The 20,605-nt window shown below is 40.8% G+C and overlaps 1 protein-coding gene across 2 annotated transcripts in view; it reads left to right on the forward strand.

Annotated features, from left to right (window-relative positions):
• uxs1 (UDP-glucuronate decarboxylase 1) overlaps positions 1–20,605 on the forward strand; it is a 104,170-nt gene that overhangs the window by 45,444 nt on the left and 38,121 nt on the right. For both annotated transcript variants that reach the window (XM_041199756.1, XM_041199757.1), the window contains exons 6-9: positions 2,213–2,393; positions 7,107–7,211; positions 16,061–16,120; positions 19,936–20,057. In XM_041199756.1, the coding sequence (XP_041055690.1) occupies positions 2,213–2,393; positions 7,107–7,211; positions 16,061–16,120; positions 19,936–20,057 (468 nt within the window). The remainder of the gene's footprint in view (positions 1–2,212; positions 2,394–7,106; positions 7,212–16,060; positions 16,121–19,935; positions 20,058–20,605) is intronic.

A 20,605-nucleotide genomic window follows, 5' to 3' on the forward strand; every position in this document is an offset into this window, starting at 1 on the left:
TTATGGAGTGTAAACAGTACTTAGTTCCTATCATGAGGGTGGTGAAGAAACCTGCATTTAATGAGTAATCATAACTTAATTGAGAGCAGGTGAAATTAAATTAATTATCCAGTTTTACATAGGCTGTAATATTTTGGTATCTCAGTCAGTACTTTGAGTTGTTACCTGTGTAATTGCATCGTTCCAGTGTAGAATGCAGGGGCTGGTCTGTACCTCAACTTCTTTTACTTGCCTTTGAACCATATTCATTGATATGATCACCAAATTAAAAATGACAATAAAATGTCAATCAACAATAAATTGTCTAAAATCATATTCATATTTTTTAACATAAACCCCTTATTGCTAAGATGTTGAGTAAGGCATCATTGGTTTTGGATGGGGTTTTGTGGTGGGATCCAGTTTTGATGGTTGTAACAAGAGGCAGTGATTGAGAAGCTTTTGAGTAGTGCCAGCTGCAGTTAGAACACTGGAACTGAGTTTTGGTCAGTCAGTTCACTTGGGGATCAGTGGTTCATCGTTCGGATATCAATGGCAGTAAATATTTTACAAGGATTCACCAGTGGTTTGATTTGAGAAATCAGTCAAAAGGCCAGATTCAGAGTGAGTACATATTATTGGGAAGAAAATATATAGGCAAATTGAGTCTGACATGTGACCAACATCAACCTCATTGTTGCTAATTACAGTATAAGATCTCATGACATACTTCAGATTCCTTGACCAAATGTCACTGATATATAATGAGTGTTTTGATTGATTCACTAGACTGGGCTACTAAAGTTGTTTTTTAAAGCTAGGCTTCTGTTGAAAAAACTGATATTAAATATTTTTGAAGCATCAATGTTTAGTTGCGTTTTGTTCCCTGCAGTAGGTTCCATTACAGTAAGGATTCCCATTCTTATATATCTGTTTATCTATTATGTAATAAATTCATTACGTGGATTACCACAATTCTTTTCAAAATGCACTAAAAAGGTATTCATGTGTTCCTGCAACACCTATTATGACTCTAGATGTTGCTATGCCAGGCGCTCCGTAGTGTAAAATGTAAAAGCTAGATCCAGAAAAAGTTTCAAATGCATAGAGGAGCAATGATTAATATGCCTCTTCATACAGAAACCACAGGGAGGCTACCCAGCATTTTCCTGTTTCCAAAAGGAATTAAAGTTTGAGCACAAATTGTCAGTCAGGCATTGCCTCGCTACCATGCTCCCGCCCACTCCCCCCTCATTCTCCTGCCTTCACCTCTTTCTCTTCCTCTTGTAATGTCCCAATACTTATCAGATTTCTTTTGTATTGTTTTTTCTATGATTAACGTTCTTTTTTTAAACTAAATTTTTGACCTGGCCTTTCAGTCCATTGACAAAATACCAGCTTTTAACAGACTGCTTTACTTCCAGTAAACTTGCAGTCAGAGTTGAATTAGTCTGTTCTTTATCCATCTCTTTTAAATACCACCTACTGCTGATCAACTTCCCTCCCCTTCCCCGCATGCCTATTACTTTAGGCTTGGCTCTTTATGCCACAGAAGTTAGCTAATTTCCAGCTTAATACTGATTATCTAATTTCAATCTGTGTAGAGAGAAAAATATAATAAGATTCTAGTCACCATTTCCCCAAGCATACTCCCTCCAAGATACTTGTTTTTTAACTACAATTTTGTTATTGCTTTGAGCTCTCTATCTAAACCTTTCAAAACCCTTTTCACAGAATGACAAAGCCCCTATTATATAGCTCCCTACTTTTTTACTCCTAATGCTTTTCTCATTTAAAACATTGACCTATTCATATTACTCCATTTGCTTTCACCTTCTATTTCTTCCTAACTTGCCAGTATTGATGTCCCTTATCCTGGCATCAGGGAGGCAAAGTACCTTTCTGTACTCTTGTTACACCCACATATCCCCATGATCATTGAGTCTCTTCCTCTTCATACATACTTCACAGGTTTGTATTCTATAATATCTATATGCCGTCCTTTTTGGTTGTGTGTGTGTGTGTGTGTGTGTGTGTGTGTGTGTGTGTGTGTGTGTGTGTGTGTGTGTGTGTGTGTGTGTGTGTGTGTGTGTGTGTGTGTGTGTGTGTGTGTGTGTGTGTTGGGGGTGGGGGGGTGTGGGGGGTGGTGGTGGGGGGTGGTGGACAGGTTGAGTAAGGAACAAATTGAATAAAATGTGATTTTTTAAGTTTGGTTTTCTGTTTCCTATTGTAGATAACTGGAGGAGCTGGATTTGTAGGTTCTCATCTTGCTGATAAACTCATGATGGATGGTCATGAAGTAACGGTCGTTGACAACTTTTTCACGGGCCGGAAAAGGAATGTGGAACACTGGATTGGGCATGAAAACTTTGAATTAATCAATCATGATGTTGTAGAACCATTATATATTGAAGGTGAGTTATGATTAACAAGTCATTCATCCCTGTTTATGGGACCTTGTATGCAAAATGGCTCCATAGGTTACTGCTTTTCAAGACAATTCATTCTATGTGAAGCATTTTGAGCAGAATGAGAAGAAAATGGAAAACCTGGATGCCAGGCACAGAATTAAAACAGGTTGGTAAGTTAGAATATAGCTTAAGTCTGAAGTTATTGAAGTTAATTAGGTGTGTTCACTGTTGTAATGTAGGAAATGCAGTAGCTAATTAGCACACAGTATGCCCCCACAAACAGCATTGTGATGACATGTTTTTGTGATGTTGGTTGAGAGAATGTATTGGGCAAGACATCAGACCTAACTCCCTTATTCTTCTTTGAAATAGTGACAGGGGGGATCTTTTATGCGCAGATGGGTGAGGCCTCGGTTTAATGTCCCATCTGAAAGGTAGCACATTGACAGTGCAGTGCTCCCTTAGTACTGCACTGGACTGTCAGCTGTAATTTTTGTGCTTAAATCCTGGAGTGGGACTTGAACTCTCAACCTTCTGACTTTGGACAGAGTGTTACCAACTGAACCATGGCTGACATACAGGAAATTGGAGACAAGTCTCCTTAACTCTGTCAAAACCCTTCTGATTTTGAACACCTCTGCCCAATATCCCTTAACCTTCTGTGCACCAAGTAGAACAACCCTCAGTTCCTTAGCCCATCCATGTAACTAAAGTCCTTCAACCCTGGTACCATTCTGGTAAATCATCTCTGCACCCTCTCTAAAACCTTGATAACCTACTTAAAAGTGTAATGCCCAGAATTGGCCACAGCACTGTAGCTAAGACTTAATCAATGTTTTAAGAAGGATTAGCATAACCTGTTTTTGAACTCAATGCCTTAAGTAACCCATATTCCTATTTATTAGCTTTCACAGTTTATCTTGTCACTATCGAATACTTTCATATTTGCACCAATGTTTGCTCTAAGCAGCTACACAGCAGCCTGGAAGTTCCCACTCAGGCCAAGCACGAGTTGGCCTTGTTAAGTTACCCCATATGCACAGCCATGCCAAAAAAATTATTTTGAAGCATCTGTGCTAAGAACCCAAACGGGATCAAAAGTGATGAACGCATACATTTTGGCAAAATTGGACAGGGCCTGAAAACAGGCGTGGGGGTCATGAAGTGATATTAACCTACGCCATTTGCTTCTGATGCAGGCAACACACCAAACTTCTGCCTGCTCATTTAAGTGGTTGCAGTGTGCACTCAGCATTAAATGTGCTGGTAAGTGACTGCATGCCTGAGCAAGAGGCACAATATCCCATGAGAGGCAATCACCAGTTAAAGCCAGTCTACACAGCTGCAGTTTGCCTGGGGCAGGTGCTGGAAGTTATTCTAAAAATGATTTTTGACCTAGGGAACACTCAATAATGGAACGATATGGCAGAGAACAAATGTATGGAATAAAATAGCACTTCTGTAGAAAGTCAACATGGAGTGTGTGCATTTTCTCAACCTTCTATAAAATTTATCAAAGCATACTAAACCATAGGATTTTAGTATTGTCGCAGCATTTATATGCTCTAAAGTAAGAATTTAAAACTTATTGCAGTCTGCCATACTGGCCCTATTAATTGAAAAGAATTGATCGGATAGCAAGAACTTGCATCTATTTGCATTTAATGAAGTGCTTCAGAAGCAATGAAAAATAATTGGGGAGGAATTCAGAGTTCCAGAAGATATGGGCAATGACTATGTTTTAGGGTTCTGGAGAGGAAATGGACCTTTGATTGGGGTGGTGGCTTGTTAAGGCAGAGGAATAAAAGTTGAGTATTTTGGTAAGGGATTGATGATGATGGTTTTTGAAGGAAGGGGGAGAATTCCTGAAAAGAGGGACCATTTACAGGAATGCTGTCTGGCCAGCAGTTTAGTGGAACTTGCTGAGATCATGGGCAGAATTCAGTTGAAGAGCGGATGCGCGCCTCCAATCAGCGCCCCCATTTTACATGGGCAGGCCAATTAAGGCCCACCCAGCATGACGTCCACCAGGAAGCTCTGTCTGATGCAAGGTGCTGTCTCAGGGAGATCAGTGCTACATTAAAATGTATTAAAAATAGAAAAATTAAAATTCCCTGACATGTCTCCTCATGTGACACTGTCACATGAGTTGGGACATGTCCATAATTTTTAAAAATACTTTAATTCAATTTTTAAAAACCTACTTGAAACCTCATCCCGCCTGTGGATGAGGTTTCAGGCTTTTTCTAATTCCCGCCGGGGCTCCCAGCCTGCCCGCCAACCTTAAGATTGAATGGACAGGTCCATTAATTAGTTTAATGACTTTGTCAATGGCCTCAATTGGACATTGACAGGTCGGCGGGTGCACAGCTGATTTTGCTGAGCCCCTGCCTATCTGAAAATTTAAATGGGGCGCGGTGCCCAACATCACCGCACGTCATTTTATGCGTTGGCGAGTGGGCCCCACCCCTGCTTGCCGGTGGGAGAATCCTGATCCATGAGTGGAGGTAGAAGAGAGGACCGGATGGCAGAGGGGAAGGTTTGGATCAATGGTCAAGAGAAAGTGAGAAGCTATAGACCTAGTGGAAGGCTTTCTATCTTGCTGGCTAATACATTCATGAGCTTATTCGTGGGAATGGAGTGGTGGGAAAGAAGAAATTATCAAAGCAGTTGGTAGAGGTAAAAAGGCACCAGGAGTTATCTTTGCTCTCCAGGATGATCCTGGAGTAGTTGGTGATTTGGGGAAAGGAGAGTGAGCATTGGAGATTTTGTGATTCAGCCAGATCTGATGATCAGTTGTGCACCCCTTGGATTTAATGGTTTTATGGACAATTAGAATTTTATTCCCAAGGAAATTGATGTTTTGAGGACCAGTGAAATGTGGGAGACCTCCCAAAATGTGATTGGTGGTGGGTTACAGGAGGAGGAGAGCAAATTGCAGTAGATTAGACTATTTTCTTCTGAGGGGAGCTGGTTGGGCAGGCATCAATGAAAGTGCACTATAGATTGCTGCTTTGAGACAGCTGTGGCTGCAGTGGAGGATTAGAGTAGAAAGAAGCCCTGGACTGGTGACAGGCAAGGAAGTCAGTGGAGAATAGCAGCAAGTTTGTTCTTGAGACAGTTTGGCTGAGAATTGGGAGGTAACTGATGAGTAGGATCAAGAAAATAAGCATTTGGCATGGGGAGAAGAGAAGGCAGGAGACAACATCAACTTGCATATGAAGCCCCTGGACTGAAATCACAAGACAAGAAATTGGGTAGAACTCTAGTGCACAAGTGCTGAATTCTATAAACTGTACATCAAGTAGGGTTGTGGCTTGAAGCAGTACATCTGGGATTTAGGTAACTGATAACGGATCCTTGTATTCCGTACAACAATTCAAAACTTCTGAAATTAAAAACAAAATGCTCAGTTATTTCAAATTTCCAGCATCTGCACTATTTTTGCTTTTACTTAACTTTTCAGTTTGTCCAAGAATATCGAGAAGATGATCATCTAAATGTGCAGTAGTTGCTAAGTAGCAAATATTGGGGGAAATGACAAAAAAATTAATTTTGTTTGGAACTTTTGAATGTGTTGAAACTCTGAACACTTCCATTGTGACCTTGACAGAAATTATAAGAATTGGCATAGTATAGAAGACTTTCACCTTGAATGATAGACACAAAAGTAAAAACAAAAGACTTAAAAAATAAATAATCTATATGGAGATCCCATCTGATTGAGTACTGAACACCATAGGCTAGTGCTCAGAAAGGCTCATGGTTTTTGAAATTTGATACTACAAGCTCATGTCAGTTTCATGTTCATGTAATCTGAAGTTATTTTGCCAGCCTTATTGCAGTAATATCAGTGATAAATTTGCCAGCAAATGGGTAAAGCAGTTCTTAGACCCTCACACCCCACCCCGCCAACAGGGGTGCCCATTCTTATGACAAAACTTCAATCTGATACTCCATGTTCCTGTTCCACTGGTTTGGAGGGGGGTGTTAATGATTCTGTGGCGTTATTTGAAGAGGGGGAAGTTCTTCCATTGTCTTAGCTATCATTCCCCCCTCAATCAGTTCCATCAAAATATTAATTGGCTGATCATTCATTTCAGTGACATTTGTGGGATGTTTGTTTGCTCAGAATTACTGTGTTTTCCGATGAAGCAGTTTCACTGCAGTTCAAAAGTAATTATGAGTGAAGTGCTTTGTCACTTTTTGACATAGGAGCTACATAAATACAAGTAATTATTTCTCTAAAACTCTATAAGGCAGCTACGTAGAATGATTTATATGGTTTCACCAAGAATTTATGACCCTATCTTAATCATCTAAGTCAAGATAATAACATTTGGTGCTGCAGAGCCATGACACATTGTGAAAATGTAGACCCTCAAAAGCTCAATGTAATATCTACATCACATTGGTATTCTTATGTTTTACTGTGATTGAAATGAGGAGAATGTTAGACAAACTGTTTTTATACTTGAAGATGGTTAATCTCATTTAAAAGAGCATCATTTGATTCTATTTCCAACCAGATGCTGCTCAGATTTCTTCATCCTTTCAATTGGAAAAGTTACCATGCAGTTGAGAAATTGATCTTATGATTAGGGAAAGGATCACATGATCAAAATGCAATATCAGATTAGATTTTTTTTAGATGAGAATTAGATATGTACATGAGTTTACTATGTAATGAATCGGTTTCTCCTTTTATTCAAATAGTGGATCAGATTTATCACCTGGCTTCACCAGCATCTCCTCCAAATTATATGTATAACCCAATCAAGACACTGAAGACAAATACTATTGGGACATTAAACATGTTAGGTAAGAGTTTTATTTGGGTTTTCCGTCGCTTTTATTGCTCAAGCATTAAAATAAAGTTAATATTTTGTGTTTACCAAATCCCAGGACCTAATGGCCTACATTCTAGAGTTCTAAATAAGATAACTGCAGAGATAGTGGCTTTCCTACATTCTAGAAGTTAGCAAATGTAACACCGCTATTTAATGAAGGGGAGAGAGAGAGATGAGAACAGGGAACTATGAGCAGGATTTTCCCTGTATCCTTTAGGACTCCAGCGGACCAAGTGGGGTTGGGAGCCCACACTAGTTGTCAACCAAACCGGTGGAGTTATTTTCCAGGATAAGGCCTCTTAATTGGTCTCCTCTAAGCTCATGGTCCTATTAAAGATGGTGGACGGGCTGCTAATTGCTGGCAGCTCTGAAGTCTCAGAGGTGGGCCCTGCTGAGATAGGTCAGGAATTGAGAGGGTGCCTCAAAATGGAGGGGTAAGTTTAAAAGAAAATTTCAGAAGCATCAAACAGGCAGGCCCCTTGGATTGGAGGGGATGGCTCATTGGGGCTAAGGGGGCTGATTTCTGCCCACGACCCTCTTTAGGGCATAAAGCCTCTGGCTCCCAAGGTCCCCCTGGCTGCTCCAGAGAGGCTGTCTCTATTAAGATGGTAGCCTCTGCACAAAGCCTGATGGTACTCTGCCACTGGAAAAATGCCTGTGGACTCTAAATTTCCCCTAATTGGGGCCTTGATCATGCAAGTTGGCTGTCCTCCATTCAACGTACAGCTGATCCATCTCCCTGCCTGCTACTGGGAAACATTCCCAATGTCGAGAGTGAGTGAGGAGCAGACCTGACGGGGTGGCTGCTATTTCTGCTAATTCTCCACCCCCACTCCAGCCTCCAAACATGCTACCTTGGGGCCAGGAAAATTGAAGCCCTACAGGCCAGTTAACCTGACATCAGTCATCTGGAAAATGTGGAATCTATTATCAAGGAAGTCTTAACAATGCACTTAAACAGAGGCTGGGATTTTCCAGCCACAACATGGCGGGACCCACTGCAGGAGAATCAGAGTCAGCGGCCCAGCCAAAAGCCCATTGACTTTAAGTGGGACCAGATGATCCCGGTGGGGCCGGAAAATCCCACCAAGAGTCAGCATGGTTTTACAAAAGGGAAATCATGCTTGATAAATTTATTGAAGTTTTTTAAAGATCTAGCTAGCAGGATAAGTAGAGAAGCAGCAGTAGATATAGTATACTTGGATTTCCGAGTGACATTGGATAAGGTTCTACACAATGTTAATACGCACGATAGGGGCTCATAGGGGAGAATTTTTCCGTTGGGTGGGCTGGGCACAGGTGGGCGCGCAGCCATTTTATGTGGGCAGGCCAATTAAGGCCCGCCCAGCGTGACGCACACCACCTGGAGGCGCTCAGTGCTACCTGTGCAGGCAGAGGGAGGAGGGAGAGTTGGGGCCAGGACACATGTCATTTTATGCATCGGTGTGCGGGGGCGGGCCCCACACGCCGAAAGGAAGATTCTGGCCATAGAGTTGGGGGTATTTTTTAGCATGGATGGCGGATTGGTTAATGAACAGGAAGCAGAAAGTAGGAATAAATGGGGCATTATCAAACTGATGCTCTGTAACCAGTGGAGTGCCGCAAGGATCAATCCTTAGGCCTCAGCTATTTACAATCTATGTCAATGACTTGGAGGAAGAGACCAAGAGTAATGTATCCAAGCTTGTTGACAGTTCAAAGTTAGGTGAGAAATGTAAGCTCTGAGGTGAACACAAAGAGGCAGCATTGAGATATAAACTGGTTAGGTGAGTGGGCAAAAAGGTCACAGATGGAGTATGATGTGGGGAAACGTGAGGCTATTCACATTAATAATAAGAATAGAAAAATATTTTTTTTCAAAGGCATGAAACTTATAAATGTTGATGTTCAGAGGGACTGGTGTGCACTCATAGAAGGAACACAAAGTAATCATGCAGGTGCATCAAGCAATTACGAAGGCAAATGACATTTTTGCCTTTATTGCAAGGGACTAGAGTACCAGAACAAGAAAGTTTTACTGCAGTTGTGTAAGGCATTGGTGAGACAACACCTGGAGTACTGTGCACAGTTTTGGTGTCCATATCTAAGAAAGGATATACTCGCCTTAGAGGAGGTACAGTGCAGGTTCGCTAGATTGGTTTCTAGGATGAGAATGTTTTCATATGAACATACGAAATAGGAGCGGAATTAGGCCATTCAGCCCCTCAAACCTGCTCCGCCATTCAATAAGATCATGGCTGATCTGCTTGAATTCCACATTTCCATCTACCCCCGATAACCTTTGATTCCCTTGCCTGACAAGAATCTAACCACCTCTCCCTTAAAAATATTCAATGACTCCGCTTCCACCGCCTTTGGAGACAGAGTTCCAAAGCTGCACAACCCTCATAGAAAAAATTTCTCCTCATCTGTCCTAAAAAAGTGTCACTAATTTTAAAACAGTACCCCCTAGTTTTGGACTCACGCACAAGAGGAAACATCATTTCTGCGTCCACCTTGCCATTACTGTTCAGGATCTTATATACTTCAATCAAGTCAACCCTCACACTCTTGTGAATTTCAGGTATCAATCCGGTAAACCTTTGAACTGCCTTCAATGTATTTACGCCTTCCTTAAATAAGGAGACCAAAACTGCACACACTATTAGAGATGTGGCCTCACCAATGCCCTGTATAACTGAAACATAACATCCTTACTTTTATGTTCAATTCCTCGCCTCATAAAGGATAACATTCCATTAGCCGGCTTAATTACTTGCTGTACCTGCTTATTAACTTTTTAGACTCGTGCATTAGAACACCTGGATCCCTCTGCACCTCAGAATTCTGCAGTTGTTCTCGTTTTAAGTAATACTCTGCTATTTTACTCTTCCTGCCAAAATGAACAACTGTATATTTTCCCACTTTAAACTCCATTTGCCAGATCTTTGCCCACTCACTCAACCTATCTAAATCCATCTACAACCTCCTTATGTCCTCTTCATGACATAATTTGCTACCTATCTTTGTGTCATCTGCAAATTTAGCTGCCATGCCATAGCTCCCCTCATCTGTCATTGATGTAAATTGTAAAAAGTTGAGGCCCCAGCACAGACCCCTGTGAGACTTTAATCAAGGGGATCAAAGGTTACGGGGAGAAGGCAGCAGAATGGGGTTGAGAAACTTATCAGCCATGATTGAATGGCGGAGCAGACTTGATGGGCCAACTGGCCTAATTTCTGCTCCTATGTCTTATGGTCTTAATCGTCACATCCTGCCGATCAGAATAAGACCTGTTTATGTATACTCTCTGTTTTCTGCCAGTCTGCTAATCTTCTATCCATGCCAATATGTTACCCCCTGCACAATGAGCTTTCATTTTGTACGATAAACCTTCGATTTGGCACCTAATCAAATGTTTTCTGGAAACCCAAGTACAGTATGTTTCCAAGCTCCCCTTTATGCATTATTACTCCCTCAAAAACTCCAATAAATTGGTTAAACATGATTTGCCTTTCACAAAACCATGCTAACTCTTCCCAATTACCTTGAGTTTCTCTAACTACCCAGCTATAACCTCCTTAATGATCAATTTTAACAACTTCCCCATGACAGACATCAAGCTAACTGGCCTATAGTTTCCTGTTTTCTGCCTCCCTCCCTTCTTGAATGGAGGGGTTACATTTGCTGCTTTCCAGTCTGATGGAACCTTTCCAGAATCTAGGGAATTTTGGAAAATTAACACCACCTCATCTTCTACCTCAACCGCTTTTTTTGAGACCCAAAGACTTGTCAGTCCACAGCTCTGTTAGTTTGCTCAGTACTACTTCCCTAGTGATTGCAATTTTATCAAGCTCCTCTATGCCAATCCACTCCTGATTTACAGCTATTACTGGAATGTTTTTTTGTATCCTCTGTAGTGAACACAGAAGCAAAATATTTGTTAATTTCTTCCATATTTCCTTCCTATCTTACTATTAACTCCCCACTGTCACTCTGTAGAGGACCAACACTCCCTTTGCTTACTCTTCTCCTTTTTAAATAGCTGTAGACTCTCTTGCTGTCCATTTTTACATTTCTATCTAGCTTCCTCTCATACTTTGATTTCTTTCCCCGATTAACCTTTTAGCCATTCTCTGCCATTCTTCATATTCTGACCAATCATCTGGCCTGCCACTCATCTTTGCACAGTTATATGCTTTATCCTTACGTTTGATGCTTTCTTTAAATTCTTTAGTTAACCACAGATGGTGGGTCCTCCCCTTAGAATTTTCCTTTTTAGTAGGAATATACTAATATATATTCTGAAATATCCCCTTAAATGTCTGCCACTGCTTCTCTATTGATCTATCCTCTAGCCTGGTATCCCAATTTGCTTAAGCTAGCTCAGCTTTCATGCCCACATAGTTGCCCTTATTTAAATTTAAGATTCTGGCCTTAGACCCACTCTTCTTCCTTTCAAACTGGATATAAAATTCAATCATATTGTGGCTGCTGCTACCTTGGGGGGCCTTTACTCTGAGGTCATTAATTAATTCTGTCACATTACAGAATACCAAGTCTAATATAACCTGCTCTCTGGTTGGTCCCTGAACATTCTGCTATATGAAACTATCTCAAAAACTTTCTAAGAACTCCTATTGCCAATCTGATTTTTCCAGTTTATATGTAGATTAAAATCACCCATGATTATTGCCGCCCCGTTATCACAAGCACCCACTATTTCTTCTTGAATATTTCGTCCTATATTGTGATTACTGTTAGGGGGCCTGTAGACCACTCCCACTAGTGACTTTTTTTCCCTACTATTCCTCATCTTCACCCAAACCGATTCTACATCCTGACCTCCTGAACCAACGCCATCTCTATTGCATCTCTAATGCCATTGCATCAATGCCATCTTTGATTAACAGTATTACCCCTCCAACAATGCATAGCTTCCTATTCTTCTTGAATGTCATGTACCCCTCAATATTCAGGACCCAGTCCTTGTTGTCCTGCAGCCACATCTCCGTAATTGCTATCAGCTCATATTTACTTCAGTGTGCGCTATCAATTTATTTACTTCGTTATGAATGCCTCGTGCATTCAGATACAGGGTCTTTTTGTTAACTTTGTAACATCTAGTCTTGACTGTTGGTGTATTCTTAGGTTTTTTTTCTCTCTCTCCCTTCCTGCCATTTTCTGACCCTCATTTCCCATATCACTATTTTGCTCTCATGCTTGACTCTACTCTTTGATTTGTTACATTTACTCAGGCTTGATCCCTCACCGCTCTTGTTAGTTTAAAGCCCTCTTTACTCCCCTAGCTATGCAATTCGCAAAAACACTTGTTCCAGCACGGTTTAGGTGTAGACTATCCCATCGGTACAGCTCCCACTTGCCGCAGTATTGGTGCCAGTGCCCCCTGAACTGGAACCCATTTCTCGCATATTAGCTTTCTTTACTCCAGAGGGTTGTAGACGCACCGTAGTTGGGTGTATTTAAGGCTTTGATAGATTTTTAACCTCAGGGAATCAAGGATATGGGAAACGGGTGGGAAAGTGGAACTGAGGCAGAAGACCAACTATGATCACACCTGACCTGACCTTGTAGCCACTATTTAAATACTATGGCTACAAGAGCAGGTCAGAGGTTAGTAATCCTGTGGTGAGTATCTCATCTCCTGACTCCCCAAAGCCTGTCCACCATCTACAAAGCACAAGTCAGGAGTGTGATAGAATACTGTCCACTTACCTGGATGAGTGCAGCTCCAACAACACTGGAGAAGCTTGACACCATCCAGGACAAAGCAGCTGGCTTGATTGGCACCCCTTGCACAAACATTCACTCCCTCCACCACCGACCAACAGTGGCAGCAGTGTGTACCATCTACAAGATGCACTGCAGAAACTCGCCAAGGCTCCTTAGGCAGCACCTTCCAAAGCCACGACTGCTGCCATCTAGAAGGACAAAGGCAGCAGATACATGGGAACACCACTACCTGCAAATTCCCCTCCAAACTGCTCACGAGCCTGACTTGGAAATATGTCGCTGTTTATTCATTGTTGCTGGGTCAAAATCCTGGAACTCCCTCCCTAACAGTACTGTTGGTGTACCTACACCACAGGGACTGCAGCGGTTCAAGAAGGCAGCTCACCACCACCACCTTGAGGGCAACTAGGGATGGGCAATAAATGCTGGCCTCACCAGCGACGCCCATATCCTGTAAATGAGTAAAAAAAAATAACAGCAGAGCAGGCTTGATGACCATTTGACCTACTCCTGAACCTATTTCTTATTTTGTTACGATCCAGTTAGGGACTGTTAACATTTAAATAGAAGTCTGTACATCTTGTTTTAACCAAGAGAATTACACCACAGCTTTTCACTTTCTTTCTAACAAAGCCAACTTTATCCTATATAAAATACTTAAATAAAACAAGCACTATTCACTTAACAGTATTCTTTTGTAACTATATATGTTATACAGTCACATTTACTTCCTTCTTCCTCCAAGAATTCTATTATAAGACGTATTGATCTTAAAGTTATTTACTTATGTAGGGACCACCCATAAGTATGCCAAAGTCCTCTGGAAAATTTTACTCAGTCCCAGCTATTCCCAGAGGTAAAGCTACTATTTATCCTCTCTTGACTGGGGAGGCCTCAGTTTCTTGTTCTGGTTACTTTTCCAATACTGACAAGATAATCTGCTGGTTACTTTCTTTTGCAGTAAAAAAGACACTAAGCCCCATTGTAGATTCTCCCACTAACTTCAAAATAGACAAGCTTTCCTCATTAGATTCAAAATGGCATTAAGTCTCAGCCTCCTTTCACCCGCTCAATGAAGTAGTGTTTACTCTGTTTGCAGCGCAGGTCTATCTCACTGTCACTTATTTTGGCTAATTTCTCTGTGAGCTACAAACCACATGGGGCAGAATTTTGTGTGTGACTGGGGTGCTCGGCGGGGGCAGTCGGGAAGCCAACCGTTGCCCATGATCAGCACTGGACCATCATTTCACGCTGGCAGACCAATTAAGGCCCGCCCAACATGAAACGTGAGCAGCAGCGCTGAGCGCTGCTTGTGTATGGGGGTGGGGAGGGCGAGTGGTCCGAGCAAAAACATCATGCATGCTTAAAAATTAAAATTTTTATTTTATTTTTATTTGCTTTTGGAAACTTCACCCCGTCTGTGGATGAGGTTTCCAAAAAAAATGCAAAGGCCACTTGGCCTTTTCGCCTGCCCACCAACTGTTAGGTTGAACGGGCAGCGAAAAATTTAATTTAATTGATGGCCTTAACAGGCCTTTTAATTGTCAGCGGGTGTGCTGCCGGCTCTGGCACACGCCTGCTGACCGAACTATCACGCAATTGTGTGTTGACATCGGCATGCTTGGCCGACATTCATGCGTGTCTTTTCATGCTCAAACGAGTCGGGCGCGTAAAAATTTCTGCCCATGAGGTCTAAACAGCAACAAAAAACCTTTCCCAGCATACACCCAGATAAATTAAAACCAGAGTTTCTTCCTAAGTTCCACCCATCTCCATGACAAAGTAGCCTACTCTGGGCTATCCTCAAACTGACCTTTAAGTTAATTATCCCTCATTTACAGTTTATTTTTTGATCTGATGAAGTAAATGGGTTTTATAACCATTTAACGTTTACTAAATTCAGCTGCAAGTCTCAAAACAAAAACATCTCCCTGGATTGCCATTATTGCAAGTAGTGTGGATATCACACTTGCAGTTCTCCAGCTAAGTAAGTCCATCAGCTGTTTTATTGCCCTATCCCTTTTGACTCTCCTCAACAAACACGGGTAGTCTTTTGATCTGCCCTTTTTTTTGTAGGTGTTTTGGCAATCCCTAAAGCCCTGCATTTTAATTACCTTACCTTTACAGCAATCCTCTTCCCAGGATTAAATATTACCTCTAAAATATTAACATTAACTAGATATTTGCAACTATGTTCTTAAACAATTTGGATTTTTTTAGGAATAGATTGATTTATTACTCCATTTAATTAAATCAAATTGTGTAAAATGACTGTGTTGCATTTGGCCAAATGTTAAAATAGGTTGATGTCAGTGTACAATTGTCCACTTGGCACTAAACCTTCATTTTCTACATAGAAGAACTATACATTAAGATGTGACACATTTTATGACGTTGTGATAATATCCTCCTGTGGCTGAGCCAGTTTGTCTAATAAGCTGCGTCGTAAACGTAAAAGGTCAAGATTTGTTCTCCTCTTTCAACTAATAAACTGATTTTAGCCACGATGGCAGTAGGAGTTTTGCAGTTGACATAGAGCCTTGAATTAGGGTTCTTCCAGGATCCTCTGTTCAGAAAGCAGTTTGTAGACAACAGGCAGGCCGAAACTCAGCTCTGATGCACCACTATCAAGTAACCTGCCAACTCTCTGTCAAAGCTCACCATGACATTTAAAGTTCAACTGTTTAGACAACAACCACCTATGGAGCTGCACTCCATAACAACTTAATGCCTACAGAAAAGGTGGAGAGGGGGAAATTGGCAAGGAAAAACAAATATATATTTTAATTCTTAAAATCCATTTTTAATGCTAATGTCATCCATTTGATCTTAATCTGTAAAATGAACTGTTTCAAATCAAAATCTGTAGTGACTTCCTGTATTAGTCATAATTTCTTACAGTGCAGAAAGAGGTCATTTGCCCCATCATGCCTGTGCCAATTCTTTGATACAGCTATCCAATTAGGCCCGCTATGTCGCCCTTTCCCAATTTCTCAACAAATATACTTGTAAAATAAAAAGTGTTCTCTTCGTTTTATTTCACTTAGCAATTATTTAAATAAATAAATAGTTTTTGTTTTTTCATAGGATTAGCAAAACGTGTTGGTGCACGCCTCCTGTTAGCTTCCACCTCTGAGGTATATGGAGGTAAGGGCCAATTTATGCTTGCTCTTTCACTGCCTGTCTTCATAACCACAGTAATCTATACCTTTTTATGTGAAATATATATTTAGTTACATTCTACAGTATCAGGCTTTTGTCCGTCATCATGTAATGGATGATCAGAATTATCAGAATACCACGTCATGCATCATGGATATACTTATCCAATAATATTTTAATCGTAAAGGAGAACTTAATTGTTCTGAATTGTCTAGTAATCCTAAATATTTAAAAAAACCTATATGCTGTTAATGCCCCTCAGTCCCCTCGTTTTACCCTGCTTTGTGCATTAGGTTTGTTGGTAAGAGGAAGTCTATAAGTGGAAATTTTCTGTCGAACTTTGCACCTCCCTATGACATGAATGGAGATAGCAAATTAGCAGTTTCCATTCAGGATGTCATGTGTTGGAATTAACATGACCACCTCCCACATTTAGGGCAGGATTTTACATCCCTTGCGCCTCTGCCCTCCCAACCTAATCGAGCATAAAATAATGCACGATGACATTGGGTGAGCCTCCTGACATAATTGCGTGATATTTCGGTCAGCGAGCACGTGTGAGAGTCGGCGGTGCGCCCACCAACAATTAGGCCTATTAAGGCCATTAACGTATTGATTAAAAACTATTTTTCGTGGCCCGCCCCATCTTACATTTGACAGGTGGGCGAATCGGCCAGGCGGCCTTTTGATTTTTTAGGAAACCTCATCCACGGGCAGGATAAGGTTTCCACAATTAAATAAAAAATAAATATAAATTTTTGAGCAGAATTTTTATTATGTTTATGTTGTGTGAGTGAGTCCCATGTCGGGACATTTTTTTCAGACTTTAAAAATCTTTATTTTTGATTTTAAAATTGTTCAGCTCCCTGAGGTAGCTCCCTGCCTTCAGGGAGCTTTCAGTGTGCATCACCCTGCGCTTGTGCAGACTTTTGCGTTCGCACTCCTCCCACCCCCACCCCCACCCTAGCAGCAATTAGGTTCTCAGTGCGCCTTTCACGCTGGCTAACCATTAATTGGGCAGCCAGCGTGAAATCGCGGTCGGAGACCAATTCTGGGCGGCGGACCATTTCCTGGCCGCTCCTGGACCCACCTGCCCGACAACCCGAAAACCCTGCCCTTAGTGTCCTTTTTCACTTTTATTTGCTATTGGCATCAATCTCCTTGCTACTCACTCTCTCGTGAGAGGTACTTTTGTCCAAAACAGTGCTCTGCTTTTGGCCTGTTGGTCCAAAGACTTATTTTCTTGTCAAAGATATTAAGTTTCCTGACTTGTCTGCTTAAAGATAGCTTGCAAAAACAACAGAAATCTCTGGGAGTACTATAGACTTTTGAGTTTTTTCCTTGAGTATTAGATTGGCGTGGTAAAGGAAGCTAAGAAGAAAAAATATTGTCAAACTTGACATTTTAAATACATGACCATTCTCCGTATTTACATCATAAAATTCAGAATGAGAAAATGTCAAAGACATCACAGGCAGAAAATCCCTGAAGTAGGCCTTGTACTTACTCGTAGCCAGGATTATACAGATTGTTTCCCCAATGGGCTGTGCTGCTGTCAGTGGCATCTCATGATTCTAGTTCGACCTTATTAGAGACAAAAAAGCAATTTACTCTTTCTAGGCAGGTTGTTGCTTTCATTTGGCCTTTTATGTTTTCTTTGTCCTTTTTTATCTCTATTTTAGTTTTTTTTTTAGGTTTTTTCCTTTCCTTTGTCACCTCCTTACTTTACCACTATGTGGAGTATAGCTTTTGATTTGCACACTATAAACAGCGATGATGGGCATTTCTTTGGTAATTCCTCTTGCCATATGGAAATTAAAAGAGTAGGTATTCTAAAAAAATGTGCTAAAGCAGATCCACTTAAATTTGAGGTAATGTACCCCAAGCCACTGCTGCCCAAGGAAATGTCTCCCTCAATTCTGGCAGTTTCTTGGGCGTGTCTGAGGTCATCAGCCTCCTCTGCCAAGGATGCATTCACAGACCTGTCTTATCTTCTACAGTCTGACCTGCAAACTTCATTTGAACTGGCACTGTTCTTCCAATAGCTACAAAAGTAACCATTGCTTTGAACTTCAATGCAACTACCTGTTTTCAAGCAGTAAATCTGCAGTGCTGTGCTGCAAACACCTGAAGTCTTGTTTACCAGACTAAACAATTTCTCTTTTCCAAATGCTTTTTGCCAATACTTTGCACTCTTGGAAACCCAGACATCCTAAAATTTGTGCAGGAAATCATTGGACCTGTGAAGACTTGCTGCCATCTTTCATTCATGGAATAGCTTTTATAAATAGGGAATTACATTCAATCAACTTGTAAATTGTATGTGACGGTGGATGCCAGATATCTGAGAATTGTCTCAAAGCATTTATATTATGCCAGCCTATATTCCCAGCATTATTTAACAGAAAATCAAGATAAAAATGGATCGATCTTTTGGACCAATGATACCACCTTGAGCCGTGGTTCAGCTGTCAGTATAAAGCCAATTAACTGCAACTTACGTCAACAGTGAGGCACATGCCTTAAGGATTAAAATAGATCTGATTAATAGCAAACTGATATAAAGATTCTGCTGAGCATATCCTGTTATACAACTCCTCCCAAAAGTCTTCAAAATTTTCAGTGCTACACAGGTTTACTTTCAGAAGAGTCACCAATCAGTAAGTGGAAGGGGGAAGGTTGCCTGAGGAAACCAATAACAGTGAACCAGAGCTGCATCCAGGAAGCTGAATCTGAGAATTTAATTAAATGTCATAGCTGCCCCAGCAGAAACATTGCTGCATGTTCATTCCCAGTGAAATGACTCTTCAGGCAGTAAGCCCCCTGTTATTCTCTACTTCAGACCATCCATTCATCTGCAAAAACCTGTCCCATTAAAAATGAATTCTCAGAGCAAAGTGGAAATGGGTCGATTAATTAAGTTATTGCCCTAACAGTGATTATAAATGTGTGCTTTTTCCGTTGCTTCCCTTTTATGACTATGTATGGGGCATGAATCCTGCTGTCTAAACCAGAGCTGCTTTTAGGTGCTAATCGTAATGAAAGAAGGTAATGGGAGAGATGGCTATCACTGATGCTTGGGGTAGAGATAGCCTTTAATCTCTCTACTGGATCAACAGGTGACAATGCAGCTGCTGGCATCACAGTTGATGCTGCAGTGGCCGACGAATTGCTATCGTCATTCTGGCTTGGCATGGGTCAGTTCTTTGCTCACCTTTTCTGCTGCCCTGTGTTTTACTTGATGCTCTCTTCTCAGAAGTTTAAACCTAATAGTCCTCAGAGTTGTTCCATTTTTGCTGACCCCCCATGTCAAATGAATAACATTGGGCTGTGAAGCAGGTTCTACAGCTGACTCCTTCAGAAAATTAGTAAATAAACTAATGTGACTTTCCAATATGTGATTTGACGTGACACAGTAGTCCATGCTAAGTTAACGAATCACAAAGTGCCTGTGTGTAAGCGCAATACTCTCTACATGATCCCTACTGAGTGCGCATTCTGGTTTAACTAGGTAATTTCTTTGAGCTTAGTTAAGGGCTTCAGGTTGAAAGGACTACCTCTCATCACTTGATTGTGCTTTTTCCTGAGTCAAATGTAAAGTTACTATGGTGCCTATTGTCCACCCAAGTAGCTCCTTCATCTACCTTGATGGTGTCTGGATCATTCACAATTACTTGGGTCCAGCAGAGAGTTGCTTATTAGGTATATGTGTGAACCTAGTCCTCAATTGTTATGAAGTTTTAAGGTTATTTATTGTGCTTTTTTAAAATTATAAAACTACTTTTAAAAAAAATTTAAAGATCCAGAAGTGCACCCACAACGTGAAGATTACTGGGGCCATGTGAATCCTATTGGTCCAAGAGCCTGCTATGATGAGGGAAAAAGAGTAGCTGAAACCATGTGTTATGCCTACATGAAGCAGGTTAGTGCATACCTCAGACATACAGCTAGCTAACCAGAAAACTAAGTTGTAATGTGCTTATTAAATTTTGAACTCTGGGCAGTACACTTTGAGATCAGTAACTTCTTTTTAAACAATAATTTATAGCACTTTGAGTGATTTGATAGTTTGCAGGTTCTTAGTTTGTATGTCAGTAGATTCAACCCTTATTTAATATAGTTAGATATCCTGGTGCCAGGTATTCATTATTTGATTTCAGAAGGCTGTGTTCTATTTTAACTGTTAAGTTTTTAATAACGTTTTTACGAGAGAGTTTAAGTTTTAAGCACTGAAGATTAATCCTGGAAAGCATCTGCAAAAAACTCTTGTACTTATTTGTCTTGTATTCTATGCCACATAGTTTTCTAAAACTATCATTGAAGATAATTTCACTTTCACACTGATGTTCACAGAACTTTGGCAGAAAAAATGCCACTAGCATTTAGAGATGTTAGATTAATAATCTAACTATATTCATATAATGTCAGTGATTCCAGGAATATAAATTTGTAGATGTTTGCTCATACGAT

The sequence above is a fragment of the Carcharodon carcharias genome, chromosome 11, assembly GCF_017639515.1.
Source record: "Carcharodon carcharias isolate sCarCar2 chromosome 11, sCarCar2.pri, whole genome shotgun sequence".
Classification (NCBI taxonomy): domain Eukaryota; kingdom Metazoa; phylum Chordata; class Chondrichthyes; order Lamniformes; family Lamnidae; genus Carcharodon; species Carcharodon carcharias.